The 27,108-nt window shown below is 35.6% G+C and overlaps 1 protein-coding gene, 2 long non-coding RNA genes and 1 pseudogene across 5 annotated transcripts in view; 1 reads left to right on the plus strand and 3 right to left on the minus strand.

Annotated features, from left to right (window-relative positions):
- Positions 1-346: 346 nt before the first annotated feature.
- Positions 347-2,712, minus strand: LOC141511171 (V-type proton ATPase subunit C 1 pseudogene; annotated as a pseudogene).
- Positions 2,713-3,413: 701 nt separating this feature from the next.
- LOC141511172 (uncharacterized) lies at positions 3,414-6,535 on the minus strand. Its single transcript, XR_012475279.1, has 3 exons — positions 6,436-6,535; positions 5,830-5,970; positions 3,414-3,620 (listed from the first exon to the last, which is right to left on the minus strand). It is a non-coding gene; the product is annotated as an uncharacterized LOC141511172 (long non-coding RNA).
- A 2,491-nt stretch (positions 6,536-9,026) lies between these two features.
- The window catches only part of LOC141513156 (uncharacterized), a 67,070-nt gene continuing 48,988 nt past the window's right edge, over positions 9,027-27,108 (plus strand). For both annotated transcript variants that reach the window (XR_012475727.1, XR_012475728.1), the window contains exons 1-2: positions 9,027-9,192; positions 24,025-24,113. This is a non-coding gene — a long non-coding RNA (uncharacterized LOC141513156). The remainder of the gene's footprint in view (positions 9,193-24,024; positions 24,114-27,108) is intronic.
- The window catches only part of SLC30A10 (solute carrier family 30 member 10), a 52,810-nt gene continuing 37,929 nt past the window's right edge, over positions 12,228-27,108 (minus strand). For both annotated transcript variants that reach the window (XM_074222698.1, XM_074222697.1), the window contains exons 3-4: positions 22,211-22,450; positions 12,228-18,044 (exon numbers count right to left, since the gene is read on the minus strand). In XM_074222698.1, coding sequence (XP_074078799.1) covers positions 17,557-18,044; positions 22,211-22,450 — 728 coding nt within the window. In that variant the 3' untranslated portion in view covers positions 12,228-17,556. The remainder of the gene's footprint in view (positions 18,045-22,210; positions 22,451-27,108) is intronic.

Below are 27,108 nucleotides of genomic sequence, written 5' to 3' on the forward strand. Positions count from 1 at the left end.
ATGCACACCACCACACACCTTTGCACAGGTAATTTTATTCTTGCCTGTGGGTGTTGACAGTGCTCATAGATTTTTTGTTGGAAATATTCAGAAAACACATACCTGAATATTGTCACTTTTTTATATCACAATTCAATAACCGTTTAACAGTTATAGATACTAAATACAAGGGAAAAAATGGTACAAATGCTTACACTTTTTCCTTGTAAACAAGGTCTTTGTGAACAATAGTAATGAATTTACTGAATGCATATCACCACATCAATGAAGAAAAAGCTTTTAAATATACTAATCTGTTTATAAATAAAACTCTGATTTTTTTCAGTGCACATTTACAGACCTGATCAATAAAAAGCAACAATACATATACTCTTCTTTGAAAAGAAAATATCAAGAGATGGACCACTATGGGAAAATTCAAGCAAGCATTGTATTAATAGAGTTAAAAGTATAGGCATATTTCAAACTCCTTTCTGTTCATATACACCAACACTAGGCTAGGATTATCAGTACTGGGCCACTTTTACTTAAATTCCAATAGATTACAATCAATCTTGTAGTACACATAGGGATAATATTCTTGTTGACTGAGATTTAAACCCAGAATATCCATGGGAGCATAAATAATAGCTGCTGCACTACTGTCCAAGTGTTTGTATAAATCATACAATACTTCTCTCAGTTTCTTCATGGTCTTTTTATTAGGCTGAAGAAGCATTGCCTGGAAATTCACTGGCAATCCATACCTTAAAACAGACTCAACAAAAACTCTTAAGGCTTTCACATGAATCCATGCTATAAAAGCTTCACTGAAATTCACTTTCAGCCACTGAACTAGTGGTCCAAATTGCTTTTTCTTGTCGGTAGAGAGCCTAGTCATCTCCTCTTGTCTGCTTTCATTTCCTCTTTGTTATACTGAAAATCAAGGATGATGAACTTGTTCTCTCTGGCTTTGTGTCTGAAGTCGTCCACTGCCTTTCTAAACAAGGCAACATTGCACAGGTAACTATCCTGGTCCTCTGAAAGAACTTTGTTAGACCTTGGGACTACCATCTCAGCCAATGTTTCATATTGTTTAACCCAGTCATTGTATTTTGACTTTGGAACTACCACCAATAATGTGATGAGGTACTCTGAATCAAGAATAAAGTCATCTTTCTTTACAATTTCCACTAGGCTTCTTGTTAATAAACTTCCTGCATTTTTTCTTTCCAAATTCTGAAGGCTGCCTTTCAGATTATTATATGCAGATGCTTGGGCTTTCAAGTCATTGTCAATTTGATTTCCTCCCTTGGCAATTATTTCAGAAATATTTTTCAGGGACTGTTGATTGGATACTTGGCCATATCCTATTGGAACCTTGTCATATATGTAACCAAGTCAACTCCATTGGCCAACAGGTTTTCTTGAACTTTATCTCTACTATCTTCTAGTACATCAGACATATATTGAGCCACCCCCTCCACAAATGCATCCAGTTTGGCCAATTCATCTGATAATCCAACTAAAACATCCAGTGTGCCAACCTTTAAGTCAGGAATGTTGAACTTGGAATTAACAGAGAGATTATTACTTTTGGTTGTTACTGCATGTAGTTTCTCCCATGTTTCCTGGCATGTTTTCTCTCCAGGAGCCGATATAAGCCAGAACTCACTCATGCTTATAAGGAATTTTTCCAGAAATAAGATTTGATACGGAAGCACCATCAAGAAAAGAAGAGACGACGGAGGTGGGAAAGCCAGGAGGCAGTGGCTCAGCTGTCCATCTCCCAGCTCTGGGTTTCCCTCAGCCCAAGCAGCAACCAACACAGGTCAATGTATTTTTTTCAATAATTATTTTGCCTCTGGTTCCATGATATCAATACAGCTTTCCATCACTAAATCCTGTAATATCAAATCCAGGCTTTTTTTTTCTCTCCAGTGTTTTCAGGAAGACCTATAATTTTTATATTATCTTTATGCCATCTGTTCTTGAGGTCAGTGATTTTGCTGATGAGGTATTTAATATTTTCTTCTATTTTTTCAATTTTTTGGTTTTGTTTAACCAATTCTTGTTGTCTCATGAAGTCATTGATTTCCATAGACTCCTTTTTTTTAGGGAAGAATTTTCTTCATTTACCTTTTGCAACTCCTTTTCTAATTGGTCAACTCTATTTTTGTAAGAGTTTTCCCTTTGATCATTTGAGGTTTTGAGAGAATTATTTTCTTTTTTGCATTTGTCCAGCTGTATTTTCCAAGGATTTGTTTTCTTGTTGCAAGGTGTTAATTTTCTCTTGGGTTTCTTTTCCCAAATTTGCCAATAGATTTTTAAACTCCTTCCTGATTTCTTCTTCTTTCTGTGCTGGAGACCAAATCATATTCTCCTCAGGGGTTCTATGTCTCCTCTGAATTAGGGTCTTTTCCTTCTAGGAATTTTTCTGTGGTCCCCCCTTTCTGATGGCCTTTCTTCATTTTCCCTAAGATCTTGTGTTGGGGGAGGGGCTGGTTCACAGAGGTTTGGTATTGAGATCCCTGGAGGCTTTACTCACTGAGTGAAATATCTCCAGCTTGCTAATAGGGGGTGCTTCAGGCTTTTCTCACTGGGTATAATGTCTCCTCTCAGTCAATAGGGGGGTGATAGAGTCTGGAACATACCCTCCAGTCCTCCCTGTAAGTGCCGGACTGTCAGTCCCATGGCCATGCCTCCACTCTCTAGTTGTTCCTCAGAGTGAATTGCTTGCCACAGCCAAGTGCTCACCACAGCAAAGTGGTTTGCACAGAGAAAGCCCTTGGGCTGATCTTAGATTAGTCTGGCTCTCTCCCCTCCCCCACTGGCTGTTGGTATTCTGCACTCACCATACCCCCAATCCCCAAAGACAGACCTTGAGGTCTGTGTGGTTTTTCTAGCTTCTCTTTCTGGGTTTTGTTGATAGGACTTCCATTAAGAGGTTTATTTCATATTGTTTATGAGAGAAGATCAGGAGACCTTAGCGCAGGGCCTGGCTTCTCTACACCATCTTGGCTGGAAGTCTGTCCTTCATTCTTATTTTTTTGCAAGGGAATGGGTTTAAGTGACTTCCCCAAGGCCACACAGCTAGGTAATTATTAAGTGTCTGAGGTCGGATTTGAACTCAGGTCCTCCTGACTCCAGGGCCAGTGCTCTATCCACTGCACCACCCCTGTCCTTCATTCTTAAAGATCATGACAACAGGGGAAATGATACAATGACAAGAACATGAATTGGATATGAGTGAGGCAGTACCAAGCTAAGTCACAAACCTCACTTTCTCCTCCAGAGTCATCTGAGCCCAGTGGTCACATATGAATCAAGATGACTGGATGGGAGAGAGTCAGGGTAAAGTGACTTGCCCAAGGTCACACAGCTAGTAAATGACAAGTATCTGAGGCTGGATTCAAACTCGCATTGACCTTGAAAAGAGAAAAAAAAGACTGAAAGAAAGTTGTGCACATTCTGATGCCCAAAAACAATGATCACACAGTTCCAAAGTGAATGGACTTCTAATACCCTAGGGAAAAAAGTGCTTTCTCCCAATCTATGGATGAGAAAAATAATGTAGAGCTGTTTCAAAAAGTAATCAACATTCCATCTACTATGATCACATTTGCAACACTCTTCTAGGTCTGTGATAAATAAATAGGAAAAACATAATTAGGAAAGCATTATCCACAAAGTGTCATAAGTGTCCTACTTGTAGCTTTATCCAAATCTTAACTATCATGCTTCTAAATTTAAATTTGCTGCCTGAGCAAACCTGAGCCATCCATGAACAGCCTATAGGCTGCCTGGGTTTCTGGGGATGTGGTTTCCAGACCTCTCAGCCCAGGGATTACCGGGGACAACTTGGAAGGTCAACAGGAAAACTGCCACAGAGTGAGCAACTTCCCTGATGGACTTATGATGAAGAATGCAATCCAACCCAAAGATAGGGCTGATGGTATCTGAATACAGACTGAAGCACATTTTTCCCCCTCTCACTTTATTTTTCTTGAGGCTTCTCTATCTTTGTGGAGGAAGGGGATTAGGTTTACTTTAATTTAATTTTTTACTTTAATTATTAATTTATTATTTAATTTAATTTAATAATAATTTAATTATTAATTTAATTTAATTTTATAACAACATTATTGCAGTAATGTGAAAAAATGTATTAAAAACTGTCAAAAAAATTTTTAAAATAAATTCATGGGTTTATATATTGAGCAACATTCCCAACATATTATTTCCCACTCTTCTTCTATTTATCCAGGCTGCTTTCAAATCATTTCAAATTTACATTTGTGAGATTTCTTGCCTGTATCTCTTTCACTCATTCAGCTACTAATCTTATACAGGGCATCATCTGTTCTCAACTAGATTTGCAATGACCTTCTAATTAGTGTCCCTGACTCAAATCAGTCTCTACTCCAAACCATTCTCCAGATGGTTATTAAAGGGCTTTTCCTAAAGTACAAGTTTGACCATTTGACCATGTTCCTTCCCTATTCAGTAAACTTCAGGATCAAAAATAAAATGCTCTATTTGACTTTTAAAGCCCTTCAGAGCCTGGACTTTTCCTTTCTTTCTAGTTTTCTAAATACTTTATTCCCAACAACACTGCTGTTCTCACGCTCAGCTCTCAGTTTCCTGAGTCTGTACCTTTGTACTGGCTATGTCTCAAACTTGAAATGTTCTCCTCTGACCCTTACTTGTGCCTTCTAGCTTCCCCAGGACTCAATTATTCAGTAATTCAAGATTCAATTATAATTCCACCTTCTACAGGAAGGCTTTTTTCAGTCCCTCTCTCTCCCTTCTTTCCACCCCAAGTAATTGTGATCTAGAAACTCTCTTCCATTTCCATTGTGTGTGTGTGTGTGTGTGTGTGTGTGTATATGTATCTTGACCATTTGTGGTTAGAATGTGAGCTCCTTGCGGATGGGAAAATGTTTTTCTTTCTTTATGCCCCCCCCCCCGTCAGTAGCACAGAGTCTGGCATGCACTTTTTAACTGACTGACCAACTATCAATTCTATCTAACAATTGGGAAAAAAAGTTAGAAGAAAATTTCTAATAATTTGAGGCATCCTCAAGTGAAATAAGTTGACTACAAGTGAAATAAATTGACATCAAAGTTGATAAGATAACCCTCCTAAGAGAGACTGCTACTAACTCTGTTCAGGTACATTTTTGGGAGATTCTTTTCATATCTAGTTTGGACTAGAAAGCCTATGATGTCTCTAGTGACTCCCAAATTCTGCCATTTTTTTTATTCTGGGACCATCTATACAAAGGCATGGAAATGAGAAATGAAATGTTGTATGAGAGGATGAATAAGTAGATCAGAAAAGGGTTTTATTTTTTTAATCTAATTTCATTCATCCTTACTTCTCTGGGCTTTATGAGGCAGCAACTATCATTCCATTTTTGTAGATGGATAATAGGCATAGAAAGATAAAACCATCTAAAATCATAATATTAACCAACAGCAACCAACAAACATTACCTGCCTACTCCGTGCAAAGAATCATGTTGGACACTGAGGGAGATGTAAAGGTAAATATCTATACCTTCAAGGACTTTACATTCTAGACTGAATGAAAAGGTTCGTACATAGCTACAACTATTTTTTAAATTGAAATAAAAGTGCATTCATTTACAGCAGAAAAGAACACTGACTCTAGAGGCAGAAGTTGTTGTTGTTTAGTTTTATCTGACTCTTTAAGACCCCATGGACCCCATAGAACATCAAACCTTCCTATTCTCCATTATCTCTCAACAACTGTCCAAATTCATGTTCATTGCTTCCATGGAGTCTAAGGACCTGGATTCAAATTACACCTCTGATGCTTGTTACCTATTTGACCTTGATATCCATTACTGATTGCTGAAATGGCCAAGTCTTTTAATCTTCCTGTGGCTCTCTCCTTGTTTGCAAAATTAAGGGATCAAAAGGCCTTCAGAGTCCCTTCCATCTTGAAATCTATGACTCTATGAACTTAGAAAAACAAAGTGTTGTTAGAATTTGGAATTTCTTTAGAGGAAGGAAAGACAATTTCACAACTAGAAGAGATAAATGAAGACTTCACATAAGAGGTGACATTAAATCTTTTCCTTGAAATTCAAATAAGTTTCAATAATTAGAGATTATGGGGAGAACATTCCAGATGCAAGGAACATAATGGGAAAAAAGGTGGATCCTGCTTATGAAAAAAGGAACAATCCAATCTGCTTGAAGTACAAGTCTAAGTCGGGGAGCAATGTTAGATACAATTGGAAAGAAAAGATCAAACATTTAGAGCAAAAAGGGACCTAAGAAGAAGACAATCTGTCCAATCCTCTCATTTTACACATAAGAACACAGGATCCTGGAAAAGATCAGTGGCAAGGTCATGTGGGTACAATAAGTGTAAAAGAAAGAATTTGAGGGGTGGCTTGGTGGCATAGTGGATAGAGCACCTACCTTGGAGTCAGGAATGTCTGGGTTCAGGTCCGGTCTCAGACACTTAGTGATTGCCTACCTGTGTGGCCTTGGGCAAGCCACTTAACCCCATTTGTCTTGCAAAAACCTAAAAAAAAGGATTTGAAATAAAGTCTTCTAATTATCCCACAGGTTGTTTGTTTATTTTTACTTTTAATATTTTCTACCTTGATTTAATAGGGAAAGCTCTAGATCTGGAGATAGACTAAGACAACTAAAGGCATTGTAGATCAGAGTACTGGCAACAGGAAGATCTGAGTGCTTTGTCATTTCTTTCTCCAGTTCATTTTACAGATGAAGAAAATGAAGCAAACAGGGTCAAATGACTTTCTCAAGGTCATATAGTAAGTCTCTGAGATCAGATTTGAATTACTAACTATCCACCTAGCTGCCCTCTCTCTATAGTCAATAGGAAATCATTAAAGGCTTTTTTTAAGTAGTGTTGTGACATAGTCTTAATAATCAAATTGTTCTGAGTCATAGATTTGCACACTGAAGGGACTCCAACCCCATCAATTAGTACTTCCATGACTTTTAAATAATAATAGACCTTAAAATGCTGTTAGCCAGGATGTACTGTTTAAAGTTTGTATTTTTCAAATATTATCTCATTTTATCTACCACAACCCAGGAGATCTGTACTACTATTATTCTTCCTATTTTATACTTAAGGAAATTGAGTGAGGTAGACAGAGGTTATGAAATTTTCCTAGATCTACAAAACTATTACGTGTATGAGGTTGAATTTGAACTGTGGTCTTCCAGACTCCAGATCTTACTCCTAATCTACAGCACCACCAAAGAATTTATTGTTCTAAAAAGGAAGACAATTCAATCAGTACCAAGGTTACATCCATGAACTTTTGCTTCTTTGGCATTCACAATATAATCTATCATTTATAACAGGGCTATTAGGAATTCCAATTATTGATTTTCTAGAACTTGAAATAAAAAGATAAACAAAGCAATTAATAACCCTCATATTTTTCAGTGTCTGACACGAACCGTGCTACCAGAGAGCAACTGCCATAACTTCAGAGTCATTCCCCTATGATCTTTCAATGTAGAGTTGGAAGGGACCTCAAAGGTCATCTGGGCCAGTCATATTAAACTCAGCTAGAAATGGAGGTCATTAAACCAAGGATCCCTAAGGGCCACACATTGATTTGGAAAACCACTTATTATTATTATTATTATTATTATTATTATTATTATTATTATTATATCTATGCTCTATTAGATTTTTATTTATTTTGTTAAATGTTTCCCAATTACATTTTAGTCTGATTTGACCTCATTCAAGATTATTGTTGGTCAAATCTGGTATCTCTGTTCTAGATCTACTGTCTGCCCAGTGTATGTATGCAATGATGTATGAAAAAGTATTTATTAACTTTTTAATTTGATTTTTTTTATTCTGAATAACAAACACTAAATAAAATATTCATTTCTATATTCAAGGAAGCACAAAAAAGAATTTTGTATGAAATTGCAAATCCCTATTACATATTGTTTGCTTTTTCCTTTCATATATATATATATATACATATATATATATATATAAAATGAATTCAACATGCAATGTTCAAAGCTGGTCTGCTTGCTGTATGGCATTTTGACTTTCCTTCTATTTTCTTATGTTTATTTTTAATGTAATAAATGTTATTCCAATTGCTGGTAATTTTTTTATAAAAAGGAAGGAAGAAAGAAGGGAAAGAAGGAAGGAAGGAAGGAAGGAAGGAAGGAAGGAAGGAAGGAAGGAAGGAAGGAAGGAAGGAAGGAAGGAAGGAAGGAAGGAAGGAAGGAAGGAAGGAAGGGGGAAAAAATAATTTGTGTCATGATCAGTTAGTTATCTTAATACCTGACCATGGCCTTTGGAAAGCTAAAGCTAGGATATAACATTATTGTTATATTTTTGTGGGAAGAGTACACTTTTATCCATATTGAAGGTAACGAATATTTACTAAACATTCACTGGTGTACCTATCACTTTGTTAAATGTGATATATGTTTGTGTACCATATACACACATATGTGGGTGTGTAAAATGTGATCCCGGTCTTTGAAGAACTTATAATTTAGATGAAGAGAAAAGATGACTTTGACCACATTCAGGATGTTTTTCTTTATCTTGAGAGTTCCCAAATAAAGCTATTCTTCATATGTCTTGGAGTCATTAGGACCTTTTATAAATATACAAAATAGGTGGAGAATACACAAAATCATTTTAGTTTGTGCGGGACAGAACTAAGTTTATCCACAAGTAGTCAGGAAAAAAAAGATTCTTGTTAAGAGTTAATAGCATTTTCCCCACTAATTTTAAATCCCTGTAAACACTAGCCAGAGTTGGCAAACTAACAGTCTCACAAAGATATGCTCAGTTAGCTTTGGTGCTAATGTCTGCCGTTTTTAGATTGGAGCCTGTGTGCTACATAAAAGAAAGACTGGGGTGGAAAAGTCAGAGGGAGCTAAAGCAGCACAAAAGATAACGGCTTATCAAGTTAACAGGGTGGTACAAGAATCAATTTGAAGCTTGAAAATATGGAATAGATTTGGATAAGATGAGCCAAGCCCACTGCAACTGGAGAGCAGAGATAGGAAATTCATACCTCCAGATGGCAGTTTAACAGTTTAGGAATCAGAAATAGAACTCTCAAAACTTTCTTCTCAATAATATGGTGAGCCAGATCCCTGTAACAAATTGACTGCAGTTCCAATATGATGCTGGTGTCAACAGGAGTATGTATAATGTTTGTTTTTATATATTTTAGTATTATGGGGAGAATTAGATCCCATAAATAAAGTCATAGAATGTGAAGGTTAGAAGTAAGCTTAGCCCTTTAGAAAAAAAAAAACAGATATCTTATTTTCTGATCTTGTTATCTTTTATACTTTTTGTTTCTTCCTTAAGGATATGATTTCTCTCTCATCACATTCAATTTGGATCAATGTAGAACATGGAAAAGACTGCTTTCTGTGGGGGGTGGGGGGAGGGAAGTAAGATTGGGGAAAAATTGTAAAACTCAAATAAAATCTTTAATAAAAAAAGATTAGCAATTATCTACTTCAACACTTTCATTTTTCAGATGCATAAACTCTTTCAGAGAAAAGAAGTCTTATTTGAGGTCACAAATCTAATTAATCAAAAAAACCAAGACCTCAGACCTCCTGACTCATAGTCTAATGCTATTTTCCCTACATTGTGGAACATGAATATGGAATATAATTGAATATTTGGCTGAGATGACAATGTATTCAAGTTGTAAGCCACTGAATTGACCTATTATATAAGATCTATTACTTCTTATTTGAAGATAATAATTTACTTGCAATAGCAGTAATGGTATTATAATATTTCCTGTGGGAGGGGGAAAAATGAACAGCTGAATTGATGGGAATGAATCAGAGTAGTTGGTCTCACCTTTATGGTATTGGGGGGGGAGGGAAGCCTTTAAACTCTAAAGGATGAGCTACAAGTAACTTGGAAAAAGATGGTGTCAGGTAAAAGCAGTGTTGGATTCCAGATGTCTGGAACCTCTGTAGGTACCCATCATGTGCAAGGCAAATATTCTAAGAATAATTGCCTTGCAGCAGGAATTTTAGTTTGTAGGCACAGAAGCCCTTTTGCTTGACCTATTTCACTTTTTCCTTAAAGATTTATCTATACCAGGTGTAAGGGCAGAGAGATGGGAGTGGGAAGGACAGAGAGAGTCAGAAATAGAGTAGAAAGAGACAGAGACCGTGACAGAAATAAAAGTCAGACAACAGAGAGACAAAGACAGAGAAAAAAAGGTAAAATCATAGACAGATGGATTATTACACTCTCTCTCTCTCTCTCTCTCTCTCTCTCTCTCTCTCTCTCTCTCTTTCTCTCTCTCTCTGCTATAGGCTCTTCTGTTTGTTGAAATTTACACTTGTTTAGGAGTGATTTCAATGAACCTCCACTGTATTTGAGTTTTTCAAATAAAGTCAATATTTTGACCCTTTTATGAAGATCTTCATCCTTGCAAGCATTAATTACATCAGACTAGAATTTAGTCACCATCATATTGACTTGTTGAAAAAAGGGGGAAGGAGAAAGGGGAAGCTTATGTGGTCCAGTGGATAGACCACTGGTTCTGGAGTCTGGAGGACTGAGTTCAAATTTGATCTTAAACACTTTCTATCTGTGTGACTCTGCTCAAGTCACATAAGTCCCAAACCTCCAAAAGAAAAGAGGATAGATAAAATTATAACATTGAAAGAACGGGGCGGGGGGGCGGCTAGGTGGCATTGTGGATAAAGCACTGGCCTTGGAGTCAGGAGTACCTGGGTTCAAATCTGGTCTCAAACACTTAATAATTACCTAGCTGTGTGGTCTTGGGCAAGCCACTTAACCCCATTTGCCTTACAAAAACCTAAAAAAAAAGAACAGGGAATGAAGGAGAAAAAAAAATTAGGATGGAAAATGGCAGTTCCATTGCTGGCTACTGGAGTAGACCAGTTTTCCAAGTTTAGTCCTTACCCAAAGGGAAAAGGACTCAATTGATTGATTAATAGAGATACAAATTTTGAGTTAATCCCTCTTTACATGGTTAAAAAGAAATGGAAGGGAATGCCAAAAATTCAGATTCAGATTCCCATTGTCTGCAGATGGAGTTTACTGAGGCTCAGAGGAAAAGGATCAGAACTAGCACCCAGAGAATAAGTGACTCCTTACTGTCCACACTTCTTTTAACTAACTGAACTCTCTCTATCTTGTTCATAAGAACAATATGAGAGTCCTTACAATCCAGCACTCCCATGATTTACTAATTTAGCTTTGCTTTTTGTCTTGTTTTGCTTTGGTTTGGTCCAGATATTTAATGGAAATAATACTGCTGAACCTCAATTTTAATTCTAACCCTTCTATTTTTCTTTTTTTCATGGAAAAAATGGTTTAATTATTACTGTGGTTAGGAGAAGCTGAGAGAGAGAGAGAGAGAGAGAGAGAGAGAGAGAGAGAGAGAGAGAAATTATAGGAAGTTGGGGCATTTGTATGCAATTTATCCACTAAGGGAACAGCAGCAGTAGCAGAAACCATCATCAGGGGGATAAGCAATAAAGAAGGACATAGGGGAGGAGAGTTTATTTGGGAGATCATGCTCCCAAGAGTGGACTGATCTCCCAAAGGGGAGATGAAGTACTCAACTGAGAAAAGAGTGGGTTTTTAAAGGGGTAGGAAAATGAGGTAATTAGGGATACATAAATGGGAAGCCAGTATCTCAGAGAATAGAGATGAGGTAATGAGGGATTTGTAGATGAGGGGTAGAGCTCAAAGGATCTCTTTTACTTCCTACTTTACTTTCTGCTTTTGACTTTAACCTTTCTAGGTTCATTTCTCTTAACTCCCAATTGCCTCAAATAAATAAATAATTTTTTTTAAAAAAGAGATTGCTATGAATCATAATAAAACATGAAGGATGGGTGACAACAATGATTAGCAATGCAAAATAATTTTAAAGAGTTTTTAAAATTCTGTCTTTGCCTAGTCCTGGGTACCCTATAGTGTATGTATATGTGCTCATGTACTATACGTGCAAATGAGTTTGTGTGGACATATACGAACTGTGCTTGAAAGAAAAAAGGATAAAACCACCCTGAAATAACCATAATCCTGAGGAGGAGTTGAGCAATTAGATTACTATGGTAACTACAGTGGATAGCACCAGCTCAGCCATCTCAAAAAGCTTACATTCACAAAGACATCTTAGTTCTATTTTTATTTAAAAAATACATTTTTATTTATAGCACCATTGAACTTCCTCCACTTTAAAAAAATACACATTAATGAACATAAATTATTGGGGAATTTTACATGCAAGTTAATGACATTCTTAAACTTTAACCTGGGAGAGATCTATGGAGGATTTCTCCCTAATGTCACAATTAAATTTTGGCAAAAAAAAAAAAAAAAAAACTGTCCATGAGGACCAAGAAAAGATTTTAGGCAACAAAACTCCACAATACTGTAACAAAAGCTCACAATTCCAGGAAGGCTTCCCCCCACCCACCCCTGGAAAAGTATTGTCCTATTCAGATAGGCTACCACTCTTAGTCATAGCCCTGAAACAATTTCTGGGAACTGGAAAAGGAAGATTTCTAATTCCTCTCCCAAAGAACACTTGATAAACTCTCATTTAAACAAGCTGGCCCAGATATAAAATACCTGAACTGTCAGAGCACAAAGCACATGTTATGTACCACATCACTAAGACTTTAGCGTGGTCAAATAATTTAAATGTCATTGGGATGCTTATAGTCTGGTGATGATTTTGTTTGTCAGCATCCTATCCCAAATGAAACCTCCAAATAAACTGAGCAACTCAAACAGAAGGCACAGAGGTACCATGAAGGCATAAAACAAGGTATGTAGTGATCAATTAATCACATGGCTGTGGAAAAATGAAATTCTAAATTCTAAAAATGAAATTCCCACTCTAAAAAAAAAATCTTTCCTATTATAAAGATGGTAAAAGTGAGACTTTAATCTTGAAATTTTGATTCTAAAGAAGTTAAGGCAGGCTACAGATACTTAACATCTAAAAATAAATAAAAGGGGAATAGGGAAAGGATAAGATTAAGCATAAATGATCAGAAAGTTTTTAGAGTTAACTTCTTAACTAGCAGTAGTTACAATAGAATGAACTGCTTATTGGGAGCTATGTACAAGAAAGATTTGAGGCTAGCTACCCAACATAAGAGGATTTGGGTTTGGTTTGGTTTGGTTTGGTTTTTATAAGATATAAAAATTGAATGTTTCTTCAATACCTTACTAAAAATAGACTTCATTTTTTTCACTGTCTTTACTAGATGTTGGTTTGAAATGACCAGACTGAAATCATTGAATGTAAGATAATAATCATGAAGCACTGAGATAATTAACTGACTTCTTAAACCTCTATTATACTTATTGCCTATCTCTTTATCTGTTTTATCAAGTTGTAGATTTTTATTTAAGTTCCAGTGCTTTAAAGCAAATAAATAAATAATAAATAAGATCATGATCAAAATCAAAAGCCTATTTCACAATAAAAACAATTTTTGAAAATACAATTCTTCAGAAAAAGTGATTTTAAAAAAAGAATGTTTATTTCATGGAATCACAGATTCTGAGAATTGAAAGGATTTACATGTCATTTAACCAAAATGATTTAATGCAGATATTTCTGATACCTTATCAAATAGCTGCTGGAACAACTCTTAGAGACAGAGGCACCACTATAAGGAGACCCATTCCATTTGTGAACAGCTTTTACCATAGATTTTTTTGGTTATATTAACCCAAAATCTACCTCATGCTTTCCTTCATTACTGAACCTAAGAGCACAAATCCTCCTACATCTCCTCCTATACCTAGCTTATTCAGAAATATAGTTTTTCCAGCCAGTGAAGAAAATATGATAGTAAATATAGATAGATATTATAGAATTTGAATCAGAAGAAACCTTTGGGACCATTCAGTTTTAAACACTTTCCATCCTCCTTCCCCCATCTTACAAATAAGAAAAATAGGACCTAGAGATTAAACAGTTTGTCCAAGGTCAATCCCAAGTCTCTAATTCCAAACCTAGCTCTCTTTCCACTACATCATACTGTTTTTACACAGTTGCTTGTTTGAATTAATCATTTTCTAGAACTGGATGCAATGCAAGTCTCTCTTAACATATTTACTTAAATAATTTCTCTCCTTTTTGGACACTTTTTTGATAATGTGGAAGAAAGGATGATGTAATAAAATTGCTCTGAAAGAAGTGAAGCTTGGTGGTCCTAACTCTATATCCAATATTTATTTAATAGGGAATTGATTAAAAAAAAAAACACCTGTCATTAGAGATCTTGTCTCTTGTCCACAGGCAGCACAGGGCAAAGGAATACCCCCAAGTCTCTGTAATCAAATTTACATTTAAATTCTGCCTCTAATGACTGCTACTTGTATGACCTTAAGCACAGAAAGGAAAGTCATAGAATTTCCTCAAATATAAAATGATGAGGTTGTACTAGATGGTAAATCTCTACTCCTTTATTCTAAAAAAAAGTTTGAAAATAAAAGCAGACCTAATATTTCCTTGAATGGTGTCAATATAAAGCAAAGATATTTTCTAGGTGTTTAAGTGTGATGAATGATAAAGTTTCTATATGAACATTCTGTGGTACAGAGCTCATAAGCAGTCCATTCCATTTATCTCTATTTGTCAAAAAAATGGTTGTAGTTTAAACCAAAATCTGCCTCATATTGTCCCCCATTATTGCAGTTTCTCCTAATTTTTGTACTTCCTGATTTATAATATTGACTATACTTGAATAAGTCAAGTCAAGCCAACAAGCATTTAATAATGTGCTATAAGATCTGAATGTAACCCACCAGATAGCTGTAGGTATGGGATAATGCTACACTCTCCTAATGCATAACAGTGTGATAAGCGTAGCTTCCATCAAATTAACTCACATCAAAGACTGTTGGAGAATTTTAGGAAATTATTTTCCTTTGAAAAATAAAATCATTTTCAGTTATATCAAACTGAGAGATATTTGCCTGGTTTCAGGGAAATGTTTTGTTGCTGCTGCCAATGATAGTTTAATAGATGGGAGTGGGGTGGGGAGGTTTAGGGATTTTTTGGTGGGGAGGGAATATTCCTATATATATTGAGGCAAGGATAACAAAATGGAGAAGGCAAAAGTCAACCAAATGGAGAAGTGACAAGTGCAATGTTTTTCTACATCAGAAAAAAATCTATGTAATCAGAAATTAAAAAGAATGTATTTCATAGCTGTGCAACTATTTGACAGTCTTGATGGTATCAACTAGTACAGTATCCTATATAGGACAAATACTAAGGAAATGTGTCAAATTGAATTGAAGCAGTGCATTAATATTTGATTAATAACTTGTTTGAGTACTTTTATAGTAGAAATGGCAGATAATTTCTTAAGTTCTACTCAATTATGTGAGATAGAGTTTTTCCCAACCTTTCAAAATGGACACCTCACAGAACTTTACATATATGTGTGTGTGTGTGTGTGTGTGTGTGTGTGTATGTGTTTGTATATACTCACATGTCTTTTTAAAAACTATTTGGGTACAAGCCAATATATAATCTGTTAATACAGTTTTCACATAATACTATACCACTGCAGTGCTGACTGAATATTAGAAAAGTTAAGTTCTCATTGAAAATGACAAGAAAAGCCCAATTGTTCCTTTGGTTGTAGGCTTTCCATTTTCATTAATATGTAAAATAGTAGAATGTGTCCAAAATATTCACACTACACTAAATTTCACATGGTTTCCCTAATTTGTGGTCATTTGTGTCACACCCTTATTTTAAAGAAAAGTTAGTTTAATTTAGCTACAGAAACTTTCTGAAAAGTTATAAAGTGCATATTGCCACATCTACCAAGGATAGAAATTCTCTTTTGGGGGATTAAAAATCCATGTAGATAGTTTCCAATATACCTCTCTTGACAAAAATCTTGGATAAGAAACATTAGAAACATTTTCAAGAAGTAACAAGTAGGCAATGCCATCTTTCATCTGCACTACTGTAATTGTTCCTGCCTCTAAAACTCACTAAGAGAAATAGTATATATTAGATTGGTAAAATTATTACTTTTACCAGCTTTGGATTACAGAAAATTTCTTGTGTATATTAAGAGAACCCAAATCTAAATTGCCATAAGAAGATTCACCTTCACCTAACCTGGCATGTATCCTGGGAAGCTTCAAGCTTATCCAATTCTTAAAACTCCATTGAGACTCTGTGCCTATCTTTGTACCCTATTAAAATACTGATATTTGAATAATATTTAAAAGGATGATGTGGCCTTCAACAATAAAAAAGTTAGAAACATTTTAATTGTGTGACTGTTTCAATTGGATGGGAGGTTCAGAAACAAAAGAAAGTTTCAAACCCCTCAGAATATATTCAGTTATAATTAAATAAATCTTCATTTCTCTCTTCTAATATAATATTTGACTATAAATTGCTAAAAAATAAAGTTAAATAAATATGTGAAATCTATGTAATTAAAGGAAAAATAATCACCTGAACCGGACATGAAACTGCAAACTAGCTTATTTATTTGGTAGAAATGAAATTTAAAATGTTCTATATTTTAAAATATGGATAATATTCATTTTCTCTTGGTCAATGACAAGTATATGATTATCTAAGAGAAGAATAAAGGAAAATTCAGATGAACAATGAAGTCTTAGCCAAAGCAATAAATGGGAGCAAGCCAAATGGATTGACTGCTGAAAACAAAATATGTATGCTACCATAAATATGGGTTTATTTTCCTGCAATATTAAGAGAAAAAACTTTACTCAATACTTCTTGACCCTACAGCTAAGGTTGTCTTCATTTAAAAAAAGCAAATACATAAACAAGAATCACTTTTTTTCTCCTTCTCTGAAAGCAGACATGTTATTTTTTTCTACTGAATTCATTGATCTCTTCTGAAATTCCTAAGAGTCTTGTCCAGCTTATTTGAGTCCCTATTTTATTCTCTTTCAAAAAAGGAACCAAAATGTTGGAAAGATAGAGGGACAGGGTAGAACCCCATTGTGAAATTCATTAAGGATTTAGAAAAACACAACTATTATAAGCATATATATACATACATACATACATATAAAAAACATATAGGCATTATCCTACAGCTCACCTCAGAGTAGGCTAGAAATAGAACTCAATCAAAACAAAAGGGGATTGAGGGTAGGGGGATATAGTTCAAAACCCAGTCCTCCAAAAGCATTGGATTCCAGTCTTCAGTTCACATTGTCTCTTCACTTTTTCAATTTCACCTCAGGAAATAAATGCTCAAACTAAAATGATTAAAGAGCTAACACTCAGGTAAATAATATTTACCTGCAAGAGATGGGGGGAATGGGGTTTGGAAGGGTTTGTGAATCTTCAAATTGACAAATATTTAAAAGGATTTAGACCCTTATTTTAACACAGAATTATGTTACTAATTTTGGTCAGTGGTCACAGCTCAGGGAACCCTTCCCAGAAGGATCATTTGGAGCTGATGGGGGGCTAAGCTGCTTCTCTTAATCAGTTGGTTTTCGATGAGACCAAATCAAAAATAGGTGTTGTTGACAAAGATGAGATCTCCTTGCATCTCTTTAGCAGCTGGCTCACTGTCACTCACACAATCTGTTTCAATGACAATGGCAGCTGTGTCATTTCGACTTAAACCATCGCTTCTATATGTTGCAGTTGTGGGGCAACCATTGGGCTCTGTATAGCCATTGATGTGGGTAAGTGACTGTGTCTCTGGAGGGCAGCAGAGATGATTCACACAGGTTTTGGAGATGCAGGGTGAGTTACAGACAAGCATCCAGTCCTGCTCCAAGGATTCCTTCTGGTCCACATATTCTGGTTGGATGGTTACATTGTGGATCCCTACACTGTGGAAAATTTCCCGCATTTTGAAGTTGGCATCTTGGTAATCTTTGCTCTTTTGACACTTGATATGGAGAGTGGCAATGTTCTTCCCACTTACAAGTTCCCAGATGTGTACTTCATGTATGCTGCTAACTCCAGGTACATTGGATAGCTTGCCCACTAGAAGAAAGAAGAGTAGGTGGTTTATAGAAGAATTAAAAATTAAGAATCTGAGAGTTTTTATAAAGATAGCAAAGAACCAGGAGTTCTAATCATCCAAACTAATATACACATGAAATCATTTAAATATTCCTACCTTATTCAACTTGTCTTGGTTTAAATCAGCCCTTACCAGGGAAGAAAACTTTTCCTACAAGTAAGAAAATTATGTACTCCAAGTATCTCTCCCTCTTATTTCAATAATATTTTAAGGTTGACAAAGCACTTTGTTCATAATAATTCCAAGAAGTGCATTATGTAGGTTTCATTGTTCTCATTTTATAGATGAGGACACTGATGTTCAGAGGATTAAGTACTTTGCTCTGGATCAATTAGACATCACAGCTGGAATCTAAATCCAAAGTCTGCCTCTAAGTTTAGTGTTCCTTCCACTATAGCACACTGCTTCAAAAAATCAAGTATTAATGCCTACTACATTCCAGCCATTTGTGTTGGGTGTTAAGGATACAGATACGATTAATAAAATGATTCCTTCTCACAAGAAGTTTACATTCCAATGAGGAGACAAGTACATATTTAAGTATATATAGAATAAACTTAAATAGAATACGGTAAATAAATACAAAGCATTTAAATATAAGATGGAAGGAGTCACAATTAGAGACAATGCTTGGGTTATATTCAAGGTGAGTTCTTTTTTGCTCTTAACTCCCACCACATATAATGAAACTAACTGCAATTTATTACTTGTCATATCTTGCCTTATGCTGTTTCTTATATACCTTCTTTTGCCTAACTAGATTGTAAGCTCCTGAAGGATGGGCCTATTCATTCATTCACTCAAAAAGCATTTATTAAATGCTTGATCTGTGCGCCTCTACTAGATATTAGAAATACAACTGCAAAAATAAGAAAAAATAAAATCCTTGCCTGCAAGGGAGTTGCAGTCTATTGGGAGAGTGGAGGGGAGGAGAAAGCAAGTATGCAGAAAAATTCAATGCAAAATATATGTAGTTTAGATACAAAGTAATTTCTAGGAGGGTATCAGCAACTGGAGAGCTCAGGATTTCCTGTGGAGAGTAGAACTTAAACTAAGCCTTAACAGAAAACAGATTCAGTATGGTGGAGGTGGGGTGGGAGCACATTTCAGGTAGGGAGGGGCTCTCTCTGTGTCAAGGTATTATAGTTCACTCCCACAAGGGCATGGTTTTCCCCATGTGTAGTATTCAATAAGTTATATCTGATTGACTGCTAGTTCACAAATAAAATAACCACAGAGCTTTTAGACCCTTACAGCTATAACTCACAATAAAATTCCTTTCCTAAGGAGTATCATAATAAGGAGTAAGGTAGAAAACTAAGCAGTACCACCAGAATGGGAGGTACCTATGATTCTGAAAGCATCTACCAAGGGGGATAAAAGTATTGGACAGGTTCAAAAGACATAGATGTTTGATCTAGCTTTGTCATTAGACACAATTTTAAGCCTCAATTTTCTAATCCCTACTCTGCCTACTCTAGTTATTAGGATGAAATTAAACTGGCAAGAATTTTGAAAAATGTAAATATAAGCTGTCATTAACCTTTCTGAAAGGATGGCACTAAAAAGTGTAAGTTAAATTCTTGGGATGTCATATATTTTAGCAAAGTGCTATATGAATTACAATGGCAGTACCCACATACAGGGCAAATGTCTTTCAAGGAATGTTAATAAATCAGTAAAAATACATTGTGTTTACTATGATCTAGGGGACTTCGTAGAACAGTAGGGGAAACAACATGCAATCATCAACATAAAAGCAAGCTATGTGCAGGGAAAATTCTAAATAATCAACTGTGACCAAGTACTAGAATTAACAGATATTGAGAAAGGCTTCTGATAGAAGGTAGATTTTTAGTTGGGACTTGAAAGAAGCCAGGAGGTGGAGATAAGAGGAAAAGAGCATTTGAGGCATGGGGAGAGCCAGTGAAAATGCCCAGAGTATGGAGATGAAAGATCCTAATCTCTCTCTTTGCATATGAGTCAATCAAGAAAGCAGACAAGCCTTTAATAATAAGCTCAGAGTTCCATTTGGCAGGCAACTAGTCAAATAGTTATCAATACTATCTCCATCTTTTCTCTTTTTTTTTTATTTTTCCAATTACCTGTTATAAAAGTTTTTCAACATTCATCCACTTGCATATTTATAAGTTATACAATTTTCTTTCACCCTCCCTCCCCCCTTCCTGAGGCAAACAATCTGGTGAATGTTGTAAATGTACATTTGTGATTAACATGTTTACATATTAGTCATTTTGTATATGAGAAAATGGGATTAGGAGAGAAGAAAGAAAAGCACCATCTCCATCCTTTCTAAGTCATATTTCTTTTTTTTTCCCTTTTTTTTTAAAGTTTTTGCAAGGCAGTGGGGTTAAATGACTTGCCCAAGGCCACACAGCTAGATAATTATTAAGTTTCTGAGGCCAGATTTAAACTCAGGTACTCCTGACTCCAGGGCCAGTGCTCTATCCACTGTGCCACCTAGTTGCCCCTGAGTCATATTTCTTAAATACATTTTGAATGCACATATATGCACATGTTGTCTCCCAAAAGAATAAAAGTTCTTTGAGGGCAGAAACTGTTTAATTTGTATTTTTATATCCCTATTGCCTAGTATAGTAAGGGAATGGGGAAGGAATGTGAATAAGCCTTTATATAATGCCTACTAAAAGTCAAACACTGGGTTAAGCACTTTTTACAAACATCTCATTAACAACCCTACAGATAGGCAAGGAAACTGAGAAAAAGGTCAAGTGCTTTGCCCAGAGTCACTGAGGCTAGAATTGGACTCAGGTCCTTCTGATTCCAATCTAACAGTTTAACCACTGTGCCTCCTGGGTCTTAATAAATTTTGGTTAGTTGATCAGTTCAACATTAGAAACTATATTGGTAAATACAGCAGTAATAAATCTATACAAACCAAGAGAACAATTATGACTACAACAATTTAAAGGGAAAGAACCTCAAAACAATCAATAGTGAATGCTGAAAAATCACAAACAAGTCTAGTTCCAAAGAAAATACAAGAAGACATTCCCATCCCACTTGCAGAAGTGAAAGGTCCATGATTGGAGAACATTGCAGAGATTTTCAGATTTCTTTCAATGTATTGATTGGTTTTTGCTTACTTTTTCCTTTTCTTTTTGTTCTTTAAAATATGGGATAGCTCTCTGGGAGGAAAAAGGGGAAATATACTGGGGAAAATTTTGGTGATACAAAAAAAGATAATACTTAAAAATTTACTTAAAAAACTTATACTCTAGTATATTCCATTTTCCTATCTTATGGCAGTTACAGTCTGAAAATATCATAACTACTTTCCCCTATCAGCATAATTAAAAATTATATACACTCATATCTTCTACTCAGATGTACACATTCTAAACCAAATCAGAATTTAAACCTATGGATTAATTTTTTAACCTAATGTTAAAGCAAAGAAATATAAATAAGTTTAAAAATAGGTCAGGCATGATCTGAATTTTAATCCAGCTATTTTTATATGTTGCAATAGACTGGTTATCTATGCCATACATAAAAATTCAGTTAGCAAACATGCTAGAGCATAAATGCTTTTATACTAGAAGCAGTAAGAGAGCAAAGATTCCTGAAAAATGTGGCATGACAAATTAAAAGAAATTATTTTGTTTATTCCAAAAGGGTGAAAAGTCCAAGTGTTGACTTTTAAAGTTGCACATTCTTAAAATTCAAAGAAATAAAGAACAGAAAGGAATACAAACACATCACTGAGTTCCTACAACCCTAGAAGACTGAAGAATTTAGAACTTAAAAATTTATCCAGAAATAATACATATATTATAATTTATGATATTAAAATTGAGAAAAAAGTATCATAATGGATAGAGAGTTGGCCTTGAAGCCAGGAAGACCTGGGTTCATGTCCCATCTCTCATTGGTCATGTGACCTCCGGGCAAGTAATTTAACATTGACAGGGTCTAGGCAACTAGGAATATACATTAGAGGAAAAGATGTCAACCTGTGTTGTATTGGAAATTTTCTCACCTGAGATTTTGATAAAATTGTAGATCTAATTCATATGTCCATTTCTATCCTTAAAATTAAATTGATAAAGGCACCATGGATTAAAAAGTAAACTCAACTTACCCAGTTCTTCCAAATTGATGCCTTTGGGAACCATTTGTAGTAAAATGGATGCTGTTTCCTTGATGAGTGGAAAGGCAGATGACAAAATGATGATGACCATTATAATAGTGAGGCTTGGGTCAATGTAGCACTGCCAGTTACATTTAGCATTTTCCTCCAGAGGACGTACATAGAATATGATAGCAGCAATCACCACAACTACAGATCCCAGTGCATCTCCCATTACATGCAAAAGTACACCTATTGGGAGGGGGAAAAAAGCATGTAAAAGAATTCTACATAAGTCCATCAAGATTTCTGTACACATTACTTAGTGAGAAAAGTGGGATGTCTCAGGAAGACTTTCAAATAAAATGCCATTATTCTTCAGAGAGTCGTCAAGTGAACAAACATTTGTTATGCCCTTCACCGTTCAAAGATCTGGGCATACAAAGAAAAGCAAAGATAACTTTTGCCTCCACAGAGCATACAGTCTAACTATGTTCAAACAAGCTAAACACAGGATAAATTGAAAATAATAAATAATAGAGGGGAAGGCACTAGAATTTGGGGGGGGGAGGAATTGGGAAAGGCTTCCTATGGGAATTTAGTTGGGATATGAAGAAAGTCAGAGAAGCCAGAAGGACGAAATGAAGGAGAAAAAGCCATGCAGGGGGCCAACTAGTGAAAATGCTGAAGTCAAATGATGGAGTGCCATATGGAAAGAACAGCAAGTAAAGAAATAAAGAAGAAATAATCAAACAAATAGCCCAGAACTCCAGAAGTTTCATCAAGTCATCCTTCTTCTCAAACCAACTTGTCTAGGATCCATCATAGCGGTTGCCTAAATGGATAAGCAAATCTATAGATGGGAATTTTATGATTATTATCATGAAGATGTCTATTTTAGATTGGTCTTAAACTTTTTAATAAGCATAATAAGGCCATACTTACTAGCTATGTCACACTGGACAAGTCACTTAACCTTGTTTGCCACAGTTTCCTCATATGTAAAATGAATTGATGAAGGAAATGGCAAACCACTCCAGTATCTTTGCCAAGAAAATCCCAAATGGGGTCACAAAGAGTTGGACATGAAAAATGACTGAATAACAACCTAGAGAAGTAATGCAAGAAAAGAAGAGGTTCTTTTCATCCACTTTCTCTTCAACTAAACTTCATACTTTTTCCTTCCATAGTTACATTCACCTACAACTTATCCAGATGATTATTTTATAAAGCAATATGTAGTTTAAAACATACTCAAAAATAAAGATTCCACCATAGCTTTGTATTTAAAAATTGCAAATTATTTGTTCAATAAATGAAGAGGGGGCAGCTAGGTTGTGCAGTGGATAGAGCACCTGTTCTGGAGTCAGGAGAATCTGAGTTCAAATGTGGCCTCAGACACTTAATATTGGTTTAGCTGTGAGACGTTGGACAAGTCATTTAACCCCACAGCCTTGCAAAAATCCCCCCAAAATTAAAAATAAATGAAGAGGTACTAGATTTAAGTGATCTTTAAGGAAGTGAATGCTAGGCATAGTCAGATATATACCCTAGACCTTAGGAAAATAGACTTCAAAAAGTATAAAGAAATATGTTTATATTATAGAAAAATACTTTCTGTCTTTTTCCCTCCCCTTCTCTCCCCAACTCTATCTCTGTCTCTCTCTCCCCCCTCTCTCTATTTCTCTCACTGTCTCTCTCTGTCTCTGTCTGTCTCTGTCTGTCTGTCTGTCTGTCTCTCTCTCTCTCTCTCTCTCTCTCTCTCTCTCTCACACACACACACACACACACACTCTTACTTTTCTCTCTCCCTATCTCTTTTGCAGGGCATTGTCAGTGATCCTGGAGACATTTTAGAGAAAAGAATGTATTCTTGGAAGTCTTTGAATAAAGAAGCAGGATACCCAGTTCACAGGTATGACATAGATGGGATGCTTATTCAGATTAGGATTGTTCTAGATGGCCTCTCAAATTCTATCTAATTTTCAGATTATGCAATTATAGCAACATTTTCTAAAGGTATAAATTATGCTACAAAAAGAACAAAAACCTTAAACAAAGAATGGCACAGTTCAATGGAGACAAAAATGTTATTCTGTTTATGTGTTTTGTGTGAGAAACCTAAAATCAAATATGAATTAAATATCTCTGCTATTAGAGGCTATTGATTATTGCAGAAAAAGCTCTAGATCTAGAATCAGAACGTTTTGGTCCAAATTCTGATTCTGCTATTTACTAGCTTTGTATTCTTGAGAAAGTCACTTAATTAGCCTCAGTTACTTCACTTGTAAAGTAAGGGGTCTGGACTTGACCTCTGAGGTCCCTTTCAGTTCTAAATTTCTTAATTTGGTCCATATTTCTTTGGTTCCTAGAGTTCACATTATAGAATTATAAATCATCCCAACAATTTGGAATAAATTATTCCAACCAATCATAATTGGTCTTACTTGCACACTTTCCTGGTGCTTTATCAATACAATTAATAAAATATTTCCTCTGGGCAGCAGATCCAGAATCTTGTCAACATTTGTATGAACACAAAAAAGTAGCCTTCCATTGTACTACAAGGAGATGATTGCTGATCTCTCCTTACAACTTTAAGAGCAATCCTGGAGCAGCTAGGTGGTGCAGTGGATAGAGCACCAACCCTGGAGTTAGGAGTACCTGAGTTCAAATCTGGCCTCAGATACTTATCTAGTGTGTGTCCTTGGGCAAGCCACTTAACCCCATTCTCTTGCAAAAAGAAGGAAGGAAGGAAGGAAGGAAGGAAGGAAGAAAGAAAGAAAGAAAGTAATCCCAGTTCTTCTTGGGGGGGGTGAAGGCAAGGGCTTAAATGCACTGAGAGGCATCAGGAAGTAATTTATTCAAAATCTCACATTTTTATTACTCCTTTTTACTTCTGAAAGAATTTTGTAGTTTAGGGTCCCTATCTCAAGTCCAAAAAGATAACATCCAGGACATCTCAACTCAAGAATCACCCAGAATATCTTACAATATCCAAAAAATCTGAGGACCTACTTTTTGATGTTCCCTTCAAAAGGCAGGCTAAAGTAATTCCATAAATTCCAACTGTAATAAATATACATAGTCAAGGAAAAGGGAGGGGGGGGGAAATCAATGTTAATGTTTTTCAAAACTGAATGGGAAGTGGAAGGCAAGGCTACATATGCAAAATGTTGATTGTTCTTACAGACTAAGTCACTGTAATGTTTCGCCACAAGGGAATTTTCTCAAACTGGGAGTAATCTGTAAAAGTTTGTAACATAAAAATGTAATGTAAACACAAAAACATCAATAAAACTTTTTTTAAAAAAGAAAAAACACTTTGTGTAGGATCACCATCTTCTTGCATTCATTTGACACCCTTCATGCTACCTCAGTCATTTTTTTTGTATTTTTTTCCCGTGTTGGCATTCTTTCAATTAGCTTTCAATCTCCTTGAGAATAGGGATACCATCTTATAAATATTTTATCTTTCTAATCATTGTGCCCATCACAGTGTTAAACATGTAGAAAATGATCAATAAATATTTTTGCTTGATTTGAATCAAAATCCCTCTGATGTGGACTTTTTCTCTGCATAATGAGTATTGAGATCAGATTTGAAATCCAAAGATTCAAGTTCAAACCCTAGCTCTGATGCTTACTACCTGTGTGACCTTTGGTAAGTCATTTAATCTGAGTCTCATTTACTTTATCAGTAAAATGAGAAGGTTGGATATTATGATCTTAAAAGTTCTTTATATCTCTACAATCTATAAAAGTCTCATAATTCAAATTTTATGTAAAACTGCTGAGATTTCCCTCCATTTCCCCTAAAAATCATTCAGGACATAGGGACTTGGAGCTCCAGGGACTCTTCGAATTTTCAAAGATGGAAGGCTCTCAGAGCCCATTAAGTCCAACCTATACCCCATAAAGAGTTCCCCCTCACAACATGCTTGTTAGGAAATTAGCCATACCAAACCCTTATTTTTACAATTAAGAAAACTGAGACAGAGGGAGAGAGAGAGAGAGAATGTGATTTTCAAAGAATCACAGAATTTTAGACTTGTAAGGGACTTTCATGGCCCTAGTCCAATCCACCTCTGACAAAAAAAAAAAACCACTACAAGATATCCCAGAAAATGGTTATCCAGTTTCTTCTCTAAGATTGCCTGGGGGGGGAGGGGGGAATCTACTATCTCTTAAAGCAGATTCCATTTATAGATACCTATCTATTTTTTTATATATATTTTTATTTTTTTATTTAAGGCAATGGGGTTAAGTGACTTGCCCAAGGTAGGTAATTTAGTGTCTGAGTCTGGATTTGAACTCAGGTACTCCTGACTCCAGGGCTAGTGGTCTATCTACTGAGCCACCTAGCTGCCCCAATTATCTATCTATTATTGATATAAAACCTAAATTTTACTCTCTGCTACTTCTTTCAACCATTGTTATTTCTCCCAATCATTTAATTTTTTAAACTAAACTTACCAGTCACTTCCTATGTCTGAAATACTACTATATTGTACTGTTTGACCCCCATATAGTTGGGAGGTATTATGGGCTATTGTAACAAACTCAGTGACAAGCTGTTGAATAGGACAGGACTGATTGGTAGAAACCAATAAAAGTTCATCATCTGGAAGATGACTTAAATCACATTATTAGTTACAATGCTGCTAAGTATCCCAAAGGAGTACTCTGATTGCTGGCAATGAAAAAAAGGAAAGAAGGAAACCATACAATTATGAATCATGGAGTGGAATCAACACTCCTGGACTTTGACATCATTTCTCCTCTGATTAGTTTATCTAGTCCTTGGAAAGTCACGTATTCTGTTGATAAACTAGAAGAATCCTTTAGGTCAGCATGGCATACCTACCACTTTGTGTATTTTTAGAGAGTTAAAAAGTAATTTGGAGTTA

This window comes from Macrotis lagotis, chromosome 2 (assembly GCF_037893015.1).
Source record: "Macrotis lagotis isolate mMagLag1 chromosome 2, bilby.v1.9.chrom.fasta, whole genome shotgun sequence".
In the NCBI taxonomy this organism is placed as follows: Eukaryota; Metazoa; Chordata; class Mammalia; order Peramelemorphia; family Peramelidae; genus Macrotis; species Macrotis lagotis.